At 28.4% G+C, this 18,840-nt stretch overlaps 4 protein-coding genes across 8 annotated transcripts; 2 read left to right on the top strand and 2 right to left on the bottom strand.

The window, feature by feature from the left end:
• The first annotated feature begins 379 nt into the window (after positions 1 to 379).
• LOC134830843 (protein quiver) lies at positions 380 to 10,219 on the top strand. 5 transcript variants are annotated; one of them, XM_063844436.1, is made up of 8 exons: positions 380 to 531; positions 1,018 to 1,355; positions 2,765 to 2,861; positions 7,168 to 7,227; positions 9,507 to 9,653; positions 9,751 to 9,827; positions 9,955 to 9,970; positions 10,034 to 10,219. In XM_063844436.1, exons 3-8 carry the CDS (start codon positions 2,828 to 2,830, stop codon positions 10,186 to 10,188), a joined length of 489 nt encoding a protein of 162 aa, XP_063700506.1. In that variant the 5' UTR covers positions 380 to 531; positions 1,018 to 1,355; positions 2,765 to 2,827; the 3' UTR covers positions 10,189 to 10,219. The 5 variants fall into 5 exon arrangements, with proteins under 5 accessions (XP_063700506.1, XP_063700505.1, XP_063700508.1 ...); XM_063844435.1 differs by having other exon boundaries at positions 940 to 1,355; XM_063844438.1 differs by lacking the exon at positions 7,168 to 7,227 and adding an exon at positions 3,690 to 3,737 and having other exon boundaries at positions 940 to 1,355.
• Positions 10,220 to 14,367: 4,148 nt separating this feature from the next.
• LOC134830356 (deoxyuridine 5'-triphosphate nucleotidohydrolase, mitochondrial) lies at positions 14,368 to 15,175 on the bottom strand. Its single transcript, XM_063843808.1, has 2 exons — positions 15,077 to 15,175; positions 14,368 to 15,005 (listed from the first exon to the last, which is right to left on the bottom strand). The coding sequence occupies exon 2, from the start codon at positions 14,991 to 14,993 to the stop codon at positions 14,550 to 14,552; it is 444 nt and encodes a 147-aa protein (XP_063699878.1). The 5' UTR covers positions 14,994 to 15,005; positions 15,077 to 15,175; the 3' UTR covers positions 14,368 to 14,549.
• Positions 15,176 to 16,077: 902 nt separating this feature from the next.
• On the top strand, positions 16,078 to 17,516 carry LOC134830842 (general transcription factor 3C polypeptide 5). Its single transcript, XM_063844433.1, has 2 exons — positions 16,078 to 16,255; positions 16,310 to 17,516. Exons 1-2 carry the CDS (start codon positions 16,124 to 16,126, stop codon positions 17,480 to 17,482), a joined length of 1,305 nt encoding a protein of 434 aa, XP_063700503.1. The 5' UTR covers positions 16,078 to 16,123; the 3' UTR covers positions 17,483 to 17,516.
• LOC134830844 (protein cornichon) lies at positions 17,494 to 18,376 on the bottom strand. The gene is made up of 3 exons (XM_063844440.1): positions 18,001 to 18,376; positions 17,789 to 17,932; positions 17,494 to 17,724 (listed from the first exon to the last, which is right to left on the bottom strand). Exons 1-3 carry the CDS (start codon positions 18,261 to 18,263, stop codon positions 17,697 to 17,699), a joined length of 435 nt encoding a protein of 144 aa, XP_063700510.1. The 5' UTR covers positions 18,264 to 18,376; the 3' UTR covers positions 17,494 to 17,696.
• Between the last annotated feature and the right edge of the window lie 464 nt (positions 18,377 to 18,840).

The raw sequence follows: 18,840 nt of genomic DNA, 5'->3' as shown, positions 1-18,840 counted from the left end.
ATGAGTTACCATGAGTGGTCTCGACCCAGTGCGTAATTAATTCGATTGACATGTCCCAGAAAGAAATTTAAATTGATCGATTTTAACGCCAAAATTTGAATTGCGGTAAAAATTTGCTCTAAAAAAGCCGTTATCACCATAGAAACTCGAAAAAATTCTAATTTTTTATTGATTTTTGTTTAAAAATTTAAATTTTAGACTCAGAATTTTTTATTAAAATCCGTAAAAATTAAAATCCTTTTGAATTTCATTCAAAAAATCCAAAATAAACAAAAATTTTGACGTTTGTCGTTTGACCGTTGTAGCTGAAGCATGCGCATTTCGCACTTACATCGATTTTTCTTTCTGTTTTCATTTTTTTCAGTCGTAGAGGAAACTCGTAAGAGAACGGTCGGAAAACCGCTGCTCTGTGCTCTCCGTGTATAAGAGTGTAGCGATACACAAAAAATATTTTTCCCTTTTAAAAATACGGAAATATTCGGAAAAATCTAGTGCGACCGCGATAAACTCACTTTTTCGCTTTGCAAATCGGTAGAAAATGCTCCAAAGTGACAATTGATACGAATTTCAAGCAAAATCTTTGCCAATTTCCATGGGAAAAAGATGTTTTTCTTTCGTTGACGCATTGCAGATACACAAAGTTATACAAATAATATTTTATTTTGTCTTTCGGCAATTCAAATATTTCTTTTTTGAACAAAAATAACAAATATCTCGAACGTCTTCTCCTCCCGTATCGATTGTCGCTTTGAGCCACTTTTTGATCAATTTTGCATCAAAGGGAAATTTTCGTGTATAATTGCTATTTTTACATGCAAAAAAAAACGATCGACGCTAAGAAATCTACACAAAAATAAATAAAATTCTAAAAGCGGGTCAACGTGAAACGAAATTTATTTCTAGATTCGTTTGAAGATTCCGAATCCTTTTCATTTTCAGCTCGATTTGAACAACAAAAAAAAGTTGTTGAAAGGTTTAGCACACACAAAAGTCAAACTCAATTTATTTCCGATTTAGCAAATTCTGTGGAAAAGAAAATTAAAAACAAAACGCCGAGAAAGAGGCAGACTGTGAAAGAAGAAGAAAAGAACAAAAAAGCAATAACTCATTCGTGTGTGTGATGTGAAACAAAAAATGTTCATTCGAAGAAAAGATTCTTTCTTAGGACAGTTTTGCAACAATAGATGAGCAAAAAAAAGCAACCTTGAGCTATTCTTTGCAGCTACAATTCTACGCAGCGAAAATTATCCTGCGAAGGAAAGTGACATTCATTCAAGCATAAAATAAAACAAAACTCTGAAATTTGCTCATTTCTTGGAGAGAAATATAACAAGAGTTGAAAAGTTATTTATTTAGTGAGTGTGGTTTTTAGAAATATATTACGTGAACTTTCTTTGAAAACTAATTTTACCGAAGATTTGTGTTCAAAGAAGGAATTCAAAAGTTTTTGACATACAAAGAGATGGGAATAATTACAAACTCTAAGATTTTAGTGTAAATTTGTGAAAATTATCTTTTATGTGTGTTTTCGAAATAAACATCGAACATGATTTTAATTTTAATTAGAGTCAAATGTTTTCGTTTCCTTTCTAGGGTTGAATGTGCCTTTGTCGCAAACGTTCCTTCTGCTCAATATCTTGCACTTCGACACCAAATTGATCTTTTGTGCTCCCGACGGGGTCTTTGATAGCCCTTTATTCTTATGTCAAATCATCGAAACTGTTAAAGAACTCGATAACCTTCTTCGGGTTGTTTTTGTTTCATACTCTTCGTACATTTCCATCAATTTATGTTTGAATTTTAAATATCTTTTGAGATTAATTAAATACTTATATACGTATTTCTCATTGAATGAGAATGATGGCATTTATCATTATTAATTTCGAATTTATCAATTTAAATCTTCATTCAAACCTAATTGTAAAAAACGTCAAATTTTGATAAAAAATTCAATAAATGCCTATAGTCATTTGATCAGTCTTGTTGCACTTCTTCAAGGTTAGTTAGAGTGTGGATTTTTTTGACGTGAACACAGGTTGTACATGAAACGATAATAAAAAAAACGAGAAACACACAGTGGCCGATTTTGTTACAAAATTTCTCTCTCATCTGTAAGGTGCAAACAGCAGTTTTAGTTTTTTTTTTTGAAAGTTAGTATTTGATCCATTTGAAATTGTTGGAGCTTTGACGCTTTCTTTAGTAAAATGTAATGTCGTTCATATCACAGGTTGAATTAAAAATACTGAGACAGCGATTCATTGCGAGTTTAGCTTCAAAGTTTGTCCTTGCTCTTTTTTTAAACAAAGGGTCGCTTCCTAGAAAGTGTTGCATTGTTCTTGAAATTTAATGATATTACATTCCAAATAAAAAAATGTCTACAAAATAAAAAATTAATAAAAAAATTCTTTATGCAAAATGTGAATTTTAGATTTTTTATGAAAAGCTACTTTTCGGTACTTACTTTTGACCTACGTACTCACAGTAGATTATCTGGATCACCAAATTAAAATTCTTTCCATAGAAAAATTTCAAACATTTTTCTTTGTTATGATTTTTCATAAATTTCAAGCATGATTGGAGTCAGAAAAATTTTTCATGATTTTGTGTCCAAACTAAGCTCACTTTTCACCAATATTAAGTTCAGAGTAAATTATTCCCATCCTTCGTTATATCAAATACTCGTCAAGTGATACATTTACCTAAAAATAAATAAAAAAAATCTTCTGCCAAAAAAAAATCGCTAAAGATTACTTTTTATACAAAGTTCTAGGTCATATAAATAGTTTACTTACTACATTGTACGTACAACCACACAAAAAACAGCAAGATGGTGAAAAATCATTGGCTACTACTACCAGTTGGTAAGTCACTTCCTCACTTTCTACCCCATATCATTAATTTTCTGCTAATAATTAAATTTAAATTACCAAGTTGCTACAAATTTTACAGGAAATTGAGATGTCAATCTTCTAATCAGTTTCAGCCTTGACAACTGCTCAATTGTGCTTGAAACTGATTCGAAGCAATTTGCACAAAATCACATCCCTTCTCCTTCTCTCTCTCTTTCTATCATTTTATATACATTTCCTTCCTTCCTTTAATTTACATTAAATTTTCTGTTCAAGCACGTTTTGAAAAAAGTACTTGTTAACTTTTTCTTTCCATATTTCTCATCTAACCCTCGTCTGTCACGTCTATCAAATTGCATAAATCCCATTTCAACTTGTTAATAAATTATTGATTGACATAAGTAATTTTTTGCTTCCTTAATTATTATCATCCACTTTTTTTCCTCTTCTTCTGTGACCGTTATAAATTGAATTTTCGTGCCAAGCTAAAAAAAAATATAACAAAAGGGAAATTAAATTATATTTTATGCACGTTCAGCAAGAAAATTTACATAAGTGTTCTCGAGTTAAAAGAAATAATTGAAAAATAGCAAGGCGTCTCCATTTTCAATAATAAATTGCACACTTTATTAATTTTTTACACTCTCTTTTGTTGAAAAACGACACTTTTCATTCCTTTTTCATTCAAAAATTTTTTCAAATAATTCAAATAAAAAATTCAATAAAAAAATCCCTTCACAGAGTGATAGTGCATCAAACCGCCCAACCAATAAAAATCACATCAAACAACTTCAACTATCTTTTATGTCATGATTTTTTTTCTCTTTTTTTATTTTCAAGTATTATTCATGTATATCGAATTAAGTCGAACCGATAACTGTTTTCCGTGTAAGTGAAAAATAAAGCGATAAAGAATTTTATCTACTTAATTAATATATTAACAATTACTATATGATAACCGATTTGCTTTATAAATATTAAAAAGTTTTTTTTTCTATATAATGTTATGTGCTTTTCTTCTAAATTTTTTCATAATTTTTGATTGAATTTTATATTTAGAACGTTTTTATAAATAATTTACTAACAATTGCAAAAATTAAAAAAAAAATAAATAAATAAAAAACTGTAAATATTGTAAAATACTCAATGACATCGCTTTTTGCCGTGAGCTTTTTTGTTTGTTTTTTGATGAAACTTTTAAGTTTAACTTACTTACCTGGCTTCCGCATAAATATTTCACCTCCTGCCGCAAAAAATCACGAGTAGATTTTGTAGATCTATAAAAAAAAAAGTCCAATTTTGTATAAATAATAAAAATAATTTTTTTTACTAACAAATCACATTTCACTTAAGATATTGTACCTTAGAAACTCCCTTTTTGTAGTTTTTATATTGAATCACTTTTGGATTTTGCAGATGTTGTTAGATTTGTCATTTCTGCGATGAAAAGAAGAAAATTCTTTTTTAAATGGAAATTTTCTGTATTGTAGAAAGTTGATTGAAAAATGATGATCTAACAACACCTGTCAGTCCTTTTTTCAATGAACTTCTTTAATATATCAAGCATGCCTTCAGCTGGGTCCATTTTTCGTACGTAACAGTATTAGTTTTCCCTCCCACTTTTAATCACTTCAAACTATTTCCATAGAAATTTTTTTATTGTGAAAACTTTTTCAATCTAGGATCATTAAGTCCAAAGCTCTTGTCCTTGATTTTTTTTTATCATGAGGAAGGTGTAATAAGCAAAAATGTTTCCTATTTTAGTCTTGTAGTATTTGACTAAAAAAATAAAGGTCGAAATTTGATCGAAAAAAATTAAAATAAAATTTATAAATTCTATTAAATTGAATTTTATTTTATCTTGAAAAAAATTCATATTTCTAAACAGAAATTATGTTTAAAAAATAAAAGAAATTAAAAAAAATAAATATTTAAAAACATAATTCTTGACCATTTTTAATTTAATTTTTAATTTGTTCCTATAAAATTTTAAGTACTTTTACAAAAAAAAATTGAATAAAATTTTTAATTTTATTATTCAATTTAAAAATCGAAATATATAATTTCTTAAAATTTTTAATGAAAAAAAAAATAAATTTTGTAATTAAATAAAATTAAAATTTTAAAAAATTACAAAAAATTATGCTATATTTAATAAAATTCCTTCTTAAAATTTGTTTTGTTATTTATGAAATAAAATAAAAAAAATAAAATAAAATAAATAAAAAAATAATATTTTAGCGCCCTAAGCTATTTTAATACATCATAAAAGGAATCAAAATAAGCAACAATTTTGTAAAAAATCTTGATAATGTGAAACATTTTCTCTTGTTGCTTAAAAGTAAAAAGAAAAAATATTTTTTTAATTAAAATAAAAAATACCTAAAATAACCTTCACCTTCTATGTCAAGAAGTTAGTAGTCACTAAACTACCTCGATAACCTCTCTTTCTCACTCTTTTTTCACTCTTCTCCTTTGTAAACAATTTTTAATAGTCCCCCATAAAAAAACTTTTATTACTTGTTGTAGTACTACTTACTTACCACCGCGTATTTAATTGCTCTCATAAATTTTTTTGTACATCGATGATTGTAAATATCTCTTTTTTCTCTGTAGCTGGTAAAGATCCTCCGTAGTCGATGTTCTCATCTCTCATCCAAAAAAGTTGTTTTATTTTTGATGTAATTGCTAATGCCAAGCAAATACCCAAAAGTAGTTTTCTCATAAAATCCCCAAATCACCAAAGCGCAAAGCCACATTTCCATTAAATTTGTATATTCTAGCATCTCACTTGTCAAAATTGATAGGTCATTATTATTACAGACGCAACGACAACGCGCGATGTGTTATGCGATTCTCTTGTTGTTTTTCTAATACTTTTTGTTTTATTTTTGTTGGAATTTCGTTCATTATTTATTCAGATTTTCAGACGAACAAAAAAAAATGTGTTGCTTTGTTTATATCTCAGATTTTTTTTTGCGTTTAGTTTTGAGTTGGCAGCCACTTGCTGCTATTATTTCGCTTTTTCGCAAATGAGGGAAAAGTGATACACAGCGAATATTTGTTTATATAAATCATAAATCGAAATTTGTTTATTATTGATGAACTTTTTTTTTTCGTTGTTAGAAATCAACTAGTAGGTCGATATTTGTGGTCTGTCTGTCCTTCTGATAAATCTTCTTTTCTCTGAATTTTACTTAGGCGAATAAATTTAATTTTTTCAGTTTTTGTCCCATGTTGATTTTCATGAGGGGGGAGTGGGGTAAATTAAAAGAAAAATATTTTTTAAAGTTTTGTTTGTATTTTTAACGTTTTTGAACAATAAACATAGATTCTTAATATTAAATAATTTATAGTTCACTTTATTTTAAAATTTGATCACACAAGTGGAAAAAAATCAAACAAAATCTCTCTGAAAAAAAAAAATATTTAAAATTTTGGTCACGTGACTTAAAAATATTTTCATCTAGAAAAATTTAAAAAAAATTTTATAACAATAATTTAAAATTAATTTAATTAATAATAATAATAATTAATTAATAATTAATTTATAATGAATTTATTATTTTATAAAATTAATTCAAAAATTAAAAAAAAAATTAATTTCAATAGAAAACTTCATATTAAATCAACTTTAATTCGTTTTTTGTAAAATTTTAATGAAAACTTTAATTTTTCATTAATTTTTATCAAAATTTAAAAAATGTTTCCATTTCTTAATTCATTTTTTTCCGTGAATTTTTTCGCAAAAAATGAAAATATAAAATTTATTCGCCTTATGGAAAATTACAACATATGTGACCCCTAAAAAAACACTTTTCAAGTTTAATTTACAAACAAATGTTATAACAATAGATTTATTTAGGTAAATATCACAGACGTAAATATTTATACTACTGTTGAATAACAAGATACACTTTCCAAGTGGCTTTCTCGTGAAATCACTTAATTGTTAATTTAAACAAACTGTCAATGAAAAGTTTTTAATTATTTTAAAAATTCTACTTTTCTATCACAAATTTCCTACTCTTTTCAGTTGAAACTTTTTTATTATTGAATTAAATTTAAATTAAAATTAATTATACATGACAAAGTGCCTTAATAATAAATATTGATGAGATTCTAACCTTTTTAAATAACTTTCCCATATCAAATATTTTCTTTAGAATAGACAAATTATGTAGAATAGAAAAAACCTCCAATTTGGCCAAAAGAAAGATCTTTAGTAAAAGGGTCAGTTTCATTCCAACCAAAAAAAAGTATAAAAAAATAGAGATCCATATCTATTTCATTTTGTTCTATATTTCTATAATTACAGTCTGTATTGGATTAGTATGGTTTTGGATTCCGGAGACAGTCATGTCAGCCGAATGCCAATGTAAGGAACTTTCAAAAATCCTTTTCCCAATAAAAAAAATTGATTCAATCAAAATGAAATTCCATAAAGAAACTACAATAACAAGTACAATAAAAAAAAATCAGCATAAGCTGCAGAAAAAAATAATAAACCAACCAAAAGAGACAGCCAATCAATAAATTTTCCGTTTCACAACAGCAATAAACTTGTACACTATTGAGAATATTTCAATAAAATATAATTATATACAAAAATATAAAAGTTATCTCTATACCAAAAACAACATAAACTTAAACAGATTGAATAAAATGAAACAAAATGATAATTTTTCTTTTTTTTAGTTTTTCAGTTTCCGATTCTTCAGTTTAATTTTATAATTTTGAAACTCTGCTAATCTGTCTGTATGTTCACTTTTCTCTTCTGTCATGTACATTTCTTCTCTATATTCTATGTATTAATGTATATTACAACCTAATTGGAGAAAAACATGTTCATAAGCGTTAATGTTTAAAAAAAAATGTGCTGTTTCTGTATATTCGACAAAATATTTCCCACCATCTCCCCGCCACCTCCTAAATGTTTATTTATTTTATCTCATCGTTTATTCATCTAAATTAAGTATTTCAAGGTGTTGTTGGTGCTCGTTGTGGAAAATAAAAAAAAATCCTTTCAATTTTTTATGTATATTAAAGGGTTCGTTAATTAAATATTTAATTCGCATCACCGAAAAAAAAAATAAAAATAGGTTGCGTTGACGCAATATTGATTAAAAAAGGTTCGTTTTTGACTTGCTTTGATCACGGAGCGAGAGATGCACGTGATATTTAATTTTGTATTGACTTAAATCGATTGAAGAAGAAAGGTAAATATTGAGGTTAAATGGAGTGATTTTTCCGATGGAAATGAAATATTTTCACAGTGCAAACTAATTTTTTTGTTGATTTATCTTCTTTTCTCGTTTCAATTTGAATAGTGGTGCACCGAGTTTTTGCGTATTCGTGTTTCGAAATTTTGTTTCGATGGCATTGAAAGAAGTCAAATTTAATTATATTAAAATTTAGGAATTATTTTTGGGATTTAATGGATTTTGATCATTGTAAACGTTTTTCAGAACCTTTTCGAAATCAATTCGTAAAAATTTTAGCTTGGTTTGAATTAATTGGAAAATTGAATTGAGCTTGAAGTGGCCTTTTTTAATTCTGAAATTAATTTTTTTTAAATTTTTGCTTGGTTTGGATTAATATACATACATATAACATCTTTTTGAATATTTAAGGATCTTTTTTGAAAAAAAATCCATTCTCGGGACTAAGTGCTTCAGCCTATAAGAAAAATAATAAATTTATTAAAAAAAATAATAATTCTTACCAGCTTCTTGGTCTTCTTCATTTAAGAATTTTCATCTCAAAACGCTTCTGCCTTCCAATAGCTTTCCCATAAAAATTTCTACAAAAAATCGCTTTAAAAAAATTATTCATAACAGCACAAATCTAGATGCTTTTCATTAGAAACTGCTGCTTTTAAATTTTCTTCAAAACTGCTTCTTAGAACAAAAACACTGCTTTACGTCAAATTTAGATCTGCAATTAGATATCAATTAACGAAAATTTAATTTTTAGCCAAAATGTGTTTTTTTTTCAATATCTAAGTGTTAGAAAAATCTCGTCGTCTTCTTCTCTTTTGTACAAAAAAAAATGTATAAACAGAAATTCTTACAAATTAGATCATCATCGGCCCAGTTGAACCTTGAAATTATATCATTTATTATTGGATTTAATATTTTTTTTTTCGTTATCTCATCCTCTTCTTGTTGTGTTTTGCCAAGAATTATATTCCTAAAACGAAAATGTGCATGCTGTACAAATTTTTTTTTCTATGTTCAAAGTTTTCTGTCTGTTATTTACTATGATGTTCAAAATCATTTTGTTTTACTATTAATAATAATAAATAAAATAAAAAAAATGAGATTGAGAAAATTAATTTATTATGATTAGCCATACTCACTTGCTTCTTATTTTTATGTTGAAAATGCTGAAAAAAAATCAAAACTTGTAAAAAGAGGTTTCATTCGTTCAAATTTAACATTTCTCTAACATTAACACATATTTAACAATTAATAAAAAAATAATTTAAATAAATCATTAAATTGAATTTTGAGTAAAAAAAATTAAAATATTTTCTCAAAATTCAATAATTTCTCATTTAGATTAGTTTTCAAGTAGATTAGAATGTGTGCATCACTCATAATTTTTTTTTAATAAAAAAATAAAATTTTAATGGCTCACCTCGAATATTCGCAGCTCGTTCAATTTACTGTTATGAATGTGATTCATGGACTGACCCTAGATGTAAGGATCCCTTCAACTACACAGCTTTACCGAAAGATCAGCCGCCGCTCATGACATGCAACGGTTGTTGCGTAAAAATGGTCCGGCACTCAAAGACACGTAAGGCATTCATATCGCATCCTCTCGCTGGAGGGCATTATCTAATTGACACTAAATTTAATTCAATTTCCATATGACACGCATGACAATTCTGCAGCGTACGAAGTTGTACGGAGACTTTGCACCAGTCAGCTACAAATTAATCTGTTTATGGTCGATCATGTTTGTATGCAGGTCAGTCCCTTGAGCTTAGCCTTTAATATCATTTTCCGATTAAAATTTTTCAATGTCGCGTGTTTCATGATCATGATGGAAGCCTTTTAACATTTTTTTTCTTTCTTTTTTCTTTTAAAACTTTTAGGAAAGCTCGGGCTCTGGTAAGTTAAATTTAGTTGAAAGTGCCAAAGGACAAACTTGACTAATTAATTTGTACATTTCAGGTCACATGTGCTTCTGTGAGGACGATATGTGTAACGCAGGTCCATCCCTCTACACACATAACACTCATAACATTATAGAAACTGTGTTTAAAATGTTTGCAAGTTTAGCTTCTGTTACAATATTTTCTAATTTCATCTACTGGAACGGAAGATAAATTTAACATCCGAATAATACCCGTAACAATTTGCCTGTTTTTTTTTAATTTTAATTATAATTTTGTTACTTGTTTGAATTATACAAATTTACCATAAAAGTATGAAATTATTATTAATAGAGCTTTATCTTTTGTTTGAAACTTTTAATTGTTATGTTATACACTCACTTTTTTCCAAATTATTCACTCTTTTTTAGAATGTTACAAAAATTAGTTGCATCCCCTTTTACTAACCTTTTTATTATTTTTTAGTTTGTAATGGCTGAAAGTTAATTAATTTTCATAAAGTTAATTAAATAAGCAGGGCTGAGTTGAAAACTTTTTTTTATACAAAAAAAAAATCATTTTTCATAAAACTTTTTTTGTAAAATTATAATTTAACTCATAAAAGAACAAACATGAAAAAATATATATATTAACAATGGTCGTCATCACAAAAAAATATTTAAAAAAAATTAAATAATGTAGTTAGAATACAATCAATCAGGTCCGCCATCTTGGATTTTTTCATGACATTTCGAACGAACCTCAGTTAGATATCAAAAAATGGGTTCGTTCGAAAATTCATTAAACCCTTAGAATAGAAACCTGTTAGGAATTAGAAGCTGATATTATCTCTTATAATTTTTCCTTCAAATCATTGAACCTTAGTTCATCAAGATAATAAGAAAGAAGCTGAAATGACACAAAAAGTCTGTCTATCGCGCAGGTTAGTTCGTAGTGTAAATAAAAAAAGAAAGAAGTTCACCCTTTTTCAAAAATATTTAAAAAGTAATTTAGTTCAAACAAAAAATTACAAGTTAGAATGAGCTTTAATAGTACATCATGGTGGAAAAAAGCACAAAAAAATCGCTTTTTGCAATTTTTGTCCAACTTTTATCGAATTTCCGTTGCACATACCTTTTTCACACTTTGGGACCTTTTTCATATCAGCCACAATTTAAAAATTAAAATGTATTCACACACTTTTTAGCTAAACGTATACTATTCGTGTGCATATAAAAAAATATATATTCTCTTAAAACGTTTATAATCTGTGTAAAAAGGGATCAATGTCAATATTTTATAGCGTCATGCAAATAGAGTCTTATGAAAATCACATGAAAAAACAGCTTTAACGGAAGTATTTTAGAAAAAGGTTTTTTTTGGCAAACTTCAGTCTTGTTGAGTGAAAAAAATTTTATTGAGTTCGTTCAGGGCCCAAAACATTTTTGAATTAAAAATAAATAAATTTTAATTAAAGCATTAAAAAAATAATTTTATAAAAAATAAATAAAAAATAGTAAAAGTCAAATTTTTCAATTTAAACTTAAATTTTTTTTCTAAATTTTTTAATATTATTAAATTTTTAAAAAATTTTTAATTTTTTTTAAATTTTTAATTTTTTTTTAAATTTTAAAAATTTTTTAAAAAAATATTTTTTTTAAAATCATGAATTAAATTAAGTAATTTTTTTTAAATTTTAAATTTCGTATTAAAAATCGTAAGCTTTTAATTCAAAGGTTTTTTTCGGTCTTAGTTCATCATCCTCGAAGACTGATTTGATTTCCATCCAGAGCTTTAAAGAAAAAAATGTAAATATTTTTTTGGGAGGGACTTGTATTTCTAGAAAATAATTATTTGTTATTTGATCAGCAATAGAAAAACAAAGAAAAATATTTTTCATTTTTAAATAAATTGGAAATAAATATTTAACAACAAAAAAAAGGAAAAAGTATGGTTGTAGGTGAATCCAATCGAATGTTGACTGATTTTTTTTTAAACATAAATATTTATATTTGTTTTTTGAAAAATTTGTCATGTTTCATATAGAGTATTTTATTAATTGTTATCATAATGTTTAATATAAAACAAATTATTATTAAAATGGAAAATAATATTTAATAATAATAAACAAAAAATAAAAAATCTTGTACCATTAATTTTTGGTATTTTTCAATCACCATTTCACATTGCATCCGATATTCTTGCTTATTTTGTTCTTCTATCTTTCCTTTTCATTCATCAACTGCACTCTTTTTTCTCCTATTTCTCTACTTTTAGCATCAGTTTAATTCTTACTAATTAGAGCTTACTAACATCATGACTTTTGATTGAAAATTTTCTTATAAAAAAACGTTTTGTTTGTGTTATGGTTGGTATTAGTAGATTTTTGTTCACAAAAAAAAAATAAAATAAAAATTTTGAAAAAGGTAAGTTTCGAATTTCATGATCATCAAAATTAAAAAAAAAATCATCAAATACTGAAATCGTATTAAAAATAAAAAAATAATTAAAAGAAATGAGTTCCAGTCCGTTCAAACAACACAGGTTAGTTACCAATCAACACATTTCCCTTATTTAACACTCACACTTTTAATTTTTGATACAATTTTTTGGCACACTCAGCTCTTGCTTGTCTCAAGCTTTTGATTTGATTGTTAAATAAAAAATTTCTTTGTTAATTAAAAATGAAGTAATAATCCAAACGACACCAAAATCTTCCTGTTGACGTGATAAATGTAACTTGCATTCATTTTTCTGAAACAAAATGAACAAAAAAATATATCTTTACACACTCATTCACTTAAATACACACAAACACACACTTTTAAACTGTCCTCCAGAACAAAAAATCAAAAAAATTGATAAGTGCAATCGCTTAACCGCTCTCAATGTCAATCGAACGAATCCCAGATACAAAAGATCGCAATGAGGTTCGTTCGATTGACACAAAATTTTTAAATCCTCAAAAGCGCTTACCAATATTTTAATAAAAATAATCAAGAAAAACACAAGAAACACACAGAAAACACATGAAACAAACATTTTTGTTGGTATAATATATATAAATGTGTACGTTCTCGTTCAATGTACCTTTAATGTTGACAAGTCTGGTAAATATATTATAATCAACAAAAAATGCACGTGTGATCCAAAGCCATGATGTATTCCCGCATATGAATTTTGATCGAAAAAGTAAAAACGCCTAAAATAGAAGAAAATGCGCATCAGATACAAAAACATATTATATTATATAATAATACATATAAATATTTTTTACGATTATCTTTAATATAATAATGATAAAAATATTACAAAATTATATAAAAAATACCAAAGGGAATATAAATCCTAAAAAAACAAATTGTAAAAGTCCATTTGTGGCTTTATGAAACAACTCATAGTTGAATAAATGAAAATTATAGAGTTAGGTGATAATTACTAGATAGAGATGAAAGAAAAGCACCAGGCGCCTCCTTTTTAATCAATTTCTTAGTTAGGCCGATCCAAAAATCAAAAATGTTTTCGATTTCATAGAACTAAAAAATATCAATTTCCATAAGTTTTTTTTAGAATTTTTACAGGGAAAAAAAATTTAGTCAAAAATAATTTAATTTTAAATATAAAAAAACTAAGTTTAATTAAAAATATTTTTTTTTTTATTTTTTTGGTTTTCAAATATTAATTTGAAAATCTAATTTTTTAAATGGTCCAAATTTTCGCCAAAACTTAAAATAAAACTGTATTTTTTTTAATTTTTACTAGTCCGTAAGTTTTTTAAGTTTACGAAAAAGTTTTGTTTTCAACTTTAATTTTGCAAACAAATTAATGTAAAATTAATTTTGATTGAAAACTTTGAAATTTGAGAAAAATTGAAAAAATTAATTAGAGATAATTTGAGAATTTTTATTGAAATTTTTAAAAAAAGTAAAAAAATGTATTAAAACTCAAAAAAAAAAATCGCAAAATTTAATTTTTCGATTTGAAATTAGGTACGAGGAAATCGAAAACATTTTTAATTATTGTTTTGGTCTTAAAATTTTGCTTTCTTTTTCAAATTTTAAACATTTTTCATTCAAACTTTTGTAGAAAAAAAAATTAAATTTAAACAAACAAGGTTTTCGAACGAAGCTCTATGATCCGTGGTGATCACAAGATCAATTACTAAGGTTAGTTTTATAGTTAGGTAGCCTTTTCAAGAGTTTTCTTGAGGGCTGAACGTTGAGGGCCAAAGTCCAATATTTAAAATTTTATCCTTAATTAGCCTCGTAGTTTGTATTAGACAACAAAAAGAAAGGAAAAATAAAGCAAGAAAGGAAAAAAAAGTTTATTATAAATAACAAAAAAAAGTCTAAAAGAAATTTTAATGCAGCTAAAATATTTTAAGGAATTATGAAAAACTAAAAATAAAATGCGTTGTATCAATACATTAAATGGTGTCTCCTTGAGACTGTTTTATTTGTCGTTTTCTTAACATTTTTTGGTGACAACTTGACGTTGGAATGAAACTTGATAGCTAAGGCAAGTATGCTTATGTTCTAATTTTTAAGGAAATAATACTTAGTACAAAAAAATCATGAGATACAAAAAAAAAACAATTATTGAGTTCCAGTGGATCCAAAGCCGCCACTTCCGCGTTCAGTGTCGCTCAAAGTTTTGGCTTCAACGAGTTCCGGATAGAAGATACGTTCGCAAATCAATTGCGCGATACGGTCTCCTTTGTTAACTTGGAAATCGACGTCGGCATGATTGAACATGACAACTCCCAAGTTTCCGCGATAATCTTCGTCGACGACGCCGGCTCCGATATCGATGTGATTTTTCGCTGCCAAGCCGGAACGTGGGGCAATTCGACCGTAACAACCTTCGGGCAGCTCAATTTGGATGTCGGTTTTGACGATGGCCTTGCCACGTGCAGGAACAACCATGTCATAAGCACTCTTGAGATCGAATCCGGCTGCTTTGGCACTGCCTTTGACGGGAGCGAAGGCATGCTCGGACAATTTGGCGAAGCGGAGGATTGTGGATGTTTCAGATGGCATGTTGATTGAGGTCTGTGGGAAAAATCTTCATTAAATCGGGATTCAAGGATGTCAAATTGAGAGATTTAAAGAGAAAAACTTACAAATAATTAGTTGGTAACACGTAAAAAATCGATTTAAATTTTCTTTGTCTGGCGACTGATGCAAAATTACCGCGAAAATTGGCAAATGGGTAAGTAACCAGATAGTTTTAGGCTGAAACGGGGACATGTGTGAAGAAAATTTGATGGTTACCGTACGCAGTGAAAAATTTATGTCTCGCAGTTTAAAAATTCTTCGAGACAAAGTTCGAAATTATTAAAATTCCCAAAGCAAGTTTCAAGCCTTTTTTTTAAATACTTTTAACATCTTGTTCTTTTAAATAATTTTACACAAAATCTTAATTTTTCAAGCAAAAAGTATTTTGTGACTCAAAAATGAAGATTTTTGTGAAATTATTAAAAAGTGTTAAGGAATCGTCCAAAATCAATTTTTATGGAACTTTCAGGGTTATTTTGAAAGAAAGTAAAGAAAATTCTTGAAAAACGAAATTATTTAGAGAAAAAAATAAATTAATTTTCTCTAAAAAAGGAAGTTTTTTTTTAAATTAGCGATTTTGGTAAATTTTTTAGCAGAAACGTTTAAATAAGCGAAACAACTTTTCTAGTAATCCAATATACATCGTTTTTCGTCTTTAATCGTTAAAAATTTGATTAATTTTTTTTAAATATACTAAATTTTGTGGAAAGTTTCGTTTCAAAATTGAACCAAAAATGCTCATTTTGGAAAATTTTCAATAAAAAAGTCTTTAATTTTGTAAAATATATCAAACTTTAACATCAAAAAAGCTATATGCTCTGAATTTTAGAAAGCGAAAAAAAAAATTGAGCCAGAGAATATTTATATTTTTATTTAGAAAAAAATCACCTAATATCAATCAATCTTTTGAATAATTTCTTGACTGTTTTTTCTGTTTTAAAACTTAAAATTTTTTTTTGGTTTTTAAAAGTTTCTAATATTCCATGACTCGCAAATATTTTGAATTGCGAAACATGAATTTTTCACTCTGTTCAATTTTGTACAAGAAACTTTTATGAAAAGCAATTTCCAAAACACCGGCTAAATTTCATTCAAAAATAAATAAAAAAATCATGGAATATCCCGGCGATGATCCAAGTGCTCACAACATTGAGAAGCTACTCGTTTGCGTCGACTATCCCGGAAAGGTCTTGAATCCAGAAAAGGCAATTGCGACACTCGGTGGCATTGATGAAGTCTCAAAAGTAAGATTTTCCTAAATTTCTCTTTCAACAAATAACAAAATTTTTAATTTTTAGACCTTTAACAACGAGAAAAAGCACTTGGAAGTGCGATTCAATCCAGAAAATGTCTATTGCCGCAAAGCCACGGGAGAAAAAGTCTCCGGCACGGGAATGCTCGTGAAAGTTCGCGTAAAGAAAAATCCAAAAACTGGCACAAAAGAAGTCAAAGAAGCCTCAATTATGGGAATTACTCAAGAAACACATCAATTTAACAATTTAATGGACTACAATTACATCCCGCTGCAAAAAGTCAAAGGAAATTTGGAGTGTATCTACAACAACATCGTCCCCTCAGGGATTTTACCCTCAAGTTACATCGAAGAAAACAAAAACGTCCCATTATTCCTGCCACCGCCCGTTTTCTCACGCATCGAAATCCCCCAAACTGGCCTTTTCAAGAAAATTGAAGCTGGCACCTCTGACACGACAACGTCAAAGGACGAAAATGTGATTGGCGTGAATCGAAGTCGTCGAAAAAATTACGCGACTTGCATGAGGTTCACAATGACGGAACCAATTCCGGCCAAACCTCACAACTCGGCTTTCGATTCGATCACCTTGAAAGTTGTGAGTCAGGAAAAAATCGATGCCGTCAAAGAAACGTTCAAAACGCGACCAATTTGGACACGTTTAGGCCTCATTGAGAACAGCAAAGTGAGTGCTGTTGATGTCAAAACCATTCTTCCCATAGTCGCTTATTATTACTCTTCGGGCCCCTGGAGACCGTGCTGGGTGCGTTTCGGCTACGATCCACGCGAACATTTCGAGGCGCGCAAATATCAACCGATTGACTTTCGGTACAAAGGAATTTCCGTGACAAAACGCGAAAGCAAGACGAAAGAAAGTGTCGACGGAAATGCCTCAATTTTCACGGAGGAAACAATTCCCGACACAAAACTCACTTTTTACCAATATTGTGACGTGCAAGTGCCAAAAATCCAGGAAATGTTGGAAAATATGACGTCGCATGGTGTGAAATGTGACGAAAAACGGGGCTGGTTACCGCAAGGGTTTCAAGATGAGTGCCGCGAAATCATGGGAGAGATCGTTAAAAATAATTTTATGAGAGTTTACCAAAGAGAATATATCGACTATGAATCTACGATTGCCGATGACGACTTGGACGATGGTGACGAAGACATGGAAGAAGAAGAAGATTTGCCCGAATCCGAAAAAATGGAAGATTAAATAAATTTTTTACACTTTTTCGAAAAATACCTTTATTAACGTTTGGTTTCGTTTCGTTATTTTTAAATAGATTTGATTGTTTCACAAGCAACAGAGACGTCGAGTGGGGAAAAGATTGGTGATTGAGTTATTCAAATGATTGTATCTCCTTATAAATTAACATTTAGCAATTTGTTACACAAAAAAGAACGTAAATCTTCGTGGGTGTGTCTCTTTATGACGAAATTAATGAGTAAATCATGCTGGAAGACAAAAAAAAAATCAGTAAAAAATTCAAAATGGCAAAAAATTAAGGTAGCGCCTCACCCATAAAGATAATAGAAGAAGCACAACAAGTACACGGCGAGCTTAATCCAACTCTCCCTTTGACAATAGTTCAAATTGTCGGCGTTCATGATCGATGTTGGATCATAAAGTCCCGGTCCACTAATCACTGGTCGATTAACGTACCTAAAAAAACCAAAGAAAATCATTTAAAAAATTTTTTTTCGACAAATTTCATTGAAAAAAATTCTCACCTGTACACATGATATGCTATCAATGGTGCATTTAGTAGCAACGAGAACCATTCTCCGGCAAACAGGAATAAAACGTTGAACAAAATGTGTATAAAGTATTCCGGCAGGACGAGCGGATTCAGTGACGAGCATTGCTCAATTGGGTTTTTGTAGTCCGTTTTGAGCTCATCGAAGGCAATTACGTGGAAAATTGAGAAAAATATGAGAAAGGCGTCGCCGATGAGGGCGATAATGTACGAAAATGCGGAAAAGTTGAAAGCCATTGCTGTCTGTTTCTGTGATAACGGAGGTTTTTTGTTGTAATGTAGCTGATACCGGGATGGATAATTGAATTTTTTCTTCGAGATGCGATGTTGTTTTGTTTTTACTGCTTACTCAAAAAGTGCTTACTGATGACAAAAAATCCTAGTGCACAAAGAAAAAATCGTGCCGTCCCCAGTTAGCATTTTTAATTTCAAAAAAATGGTATTAATTTTCAGTTATTTTTTCTCTTTTTTTTCTAATTTTAGTGAATTTTTATGACCATCTTATCTTAATTATTTTTACTTCAGATATTCTGAAGCAATTTGCCATCCACAAATTGAAGGATCTACGATCTATGAAGCAAAAACCAAGATTGACAAGAAATCCAGAAAGAAGTAAAAATTAGAACAATAAGGGCCAAGAATTTAAAGTTTATAATGAATTTGTCTTTTTAGGAACATTGATACGTGCTGATGGAGATACCACTTCAGAGATCAAATGCCATATCACATTAGCAAACAGATTCTCCTTTGAAGCCAAACCGTATTTTAAGTTAAAATCTTCTATGAAGCCCCTAAAATTTTCATAGAATCATTT

The sequence above is a fragment of the Culicoides brevitarsis genome, chromosome 2 (assembly GCF_036172545.1).
Source record: "Culicoides brevitarsis isolate CSIRO-B50_1 chromosome 2, AGI_CSIRO_Cbre_v1, whole genome shotgun sequence".
Lineage (NCBI taxonomy): Eukaryota > Metazoa > Arthropoda > Insecta > Diptera > Ceratopogonidae > Culicoides > Culicoides brevitarsis.
The sequence above is the reverse complement of the archived record's forward strand: the minus strand, read 5'-3'. Positions and strand labels throughout refer to the sequence as shown.

Coding starts and splice junctions, on each gene's coding strand:
- LOC134830842 (XM_063844433.1), top strand. CDS start 16,124: ATGGAATATCCCGGCGATGATCCAAGTGCTCACAACATTGAGAAGCTA. Junction 16,256..16,309: donor GCATTGATGAAGTCTCAAAA/GTAAGATTTTCC, acceptor TTTAATTTTTAG/ACCTTTAACAACGAGAAAAA.
- LOC134830844 (XM_063844440.1), bottom strand. CDS start 18,263: ATGGCTTTCAACTTTTCCGCATTTTCGTACATTATCGCCCTCATCGGC. Junction 17,933..18,000: donor ATAGCATATCATGTGTACAG/GTGAGAATTTTT, acceptor TGGTTTTTTTAG/GTACGTTAATCGACCAGTGA. Junction 17,725..17,788: donor TTCTTCTATTATCTTTATGG/GTGAGGCGCTAC, acceptor TTTGTCTTCCAG/CATGATTTACTCATTAATTT.
- LOC134830356 (XM_063843808.1), bottom strand. CDS start 14,993: ATGCCATCTGAAACATCCACAATCCTCCGCTTCGCCAAATTGTCCGAG.
- LOC134830843 (XM_063844436.1), top strand. CDS start 2,828: ATGGTGAAAAATCATTGGCTACTACTACCAGTTG. Junction 7,228..9,506: donor CATGTCAGCCGAATGCCAAT/GTAAGGAACTTT, acceptor GAATATTCGCAG/CTCGTTCAATTTACTGTTAT. Junction 9,654..9,750: donor GGTCCGGCACTCAAAGACAC/GTAAGGCATTCA, acceptor ACAATTCTGCAG/CGTACGAAGTTGTACGGAGA.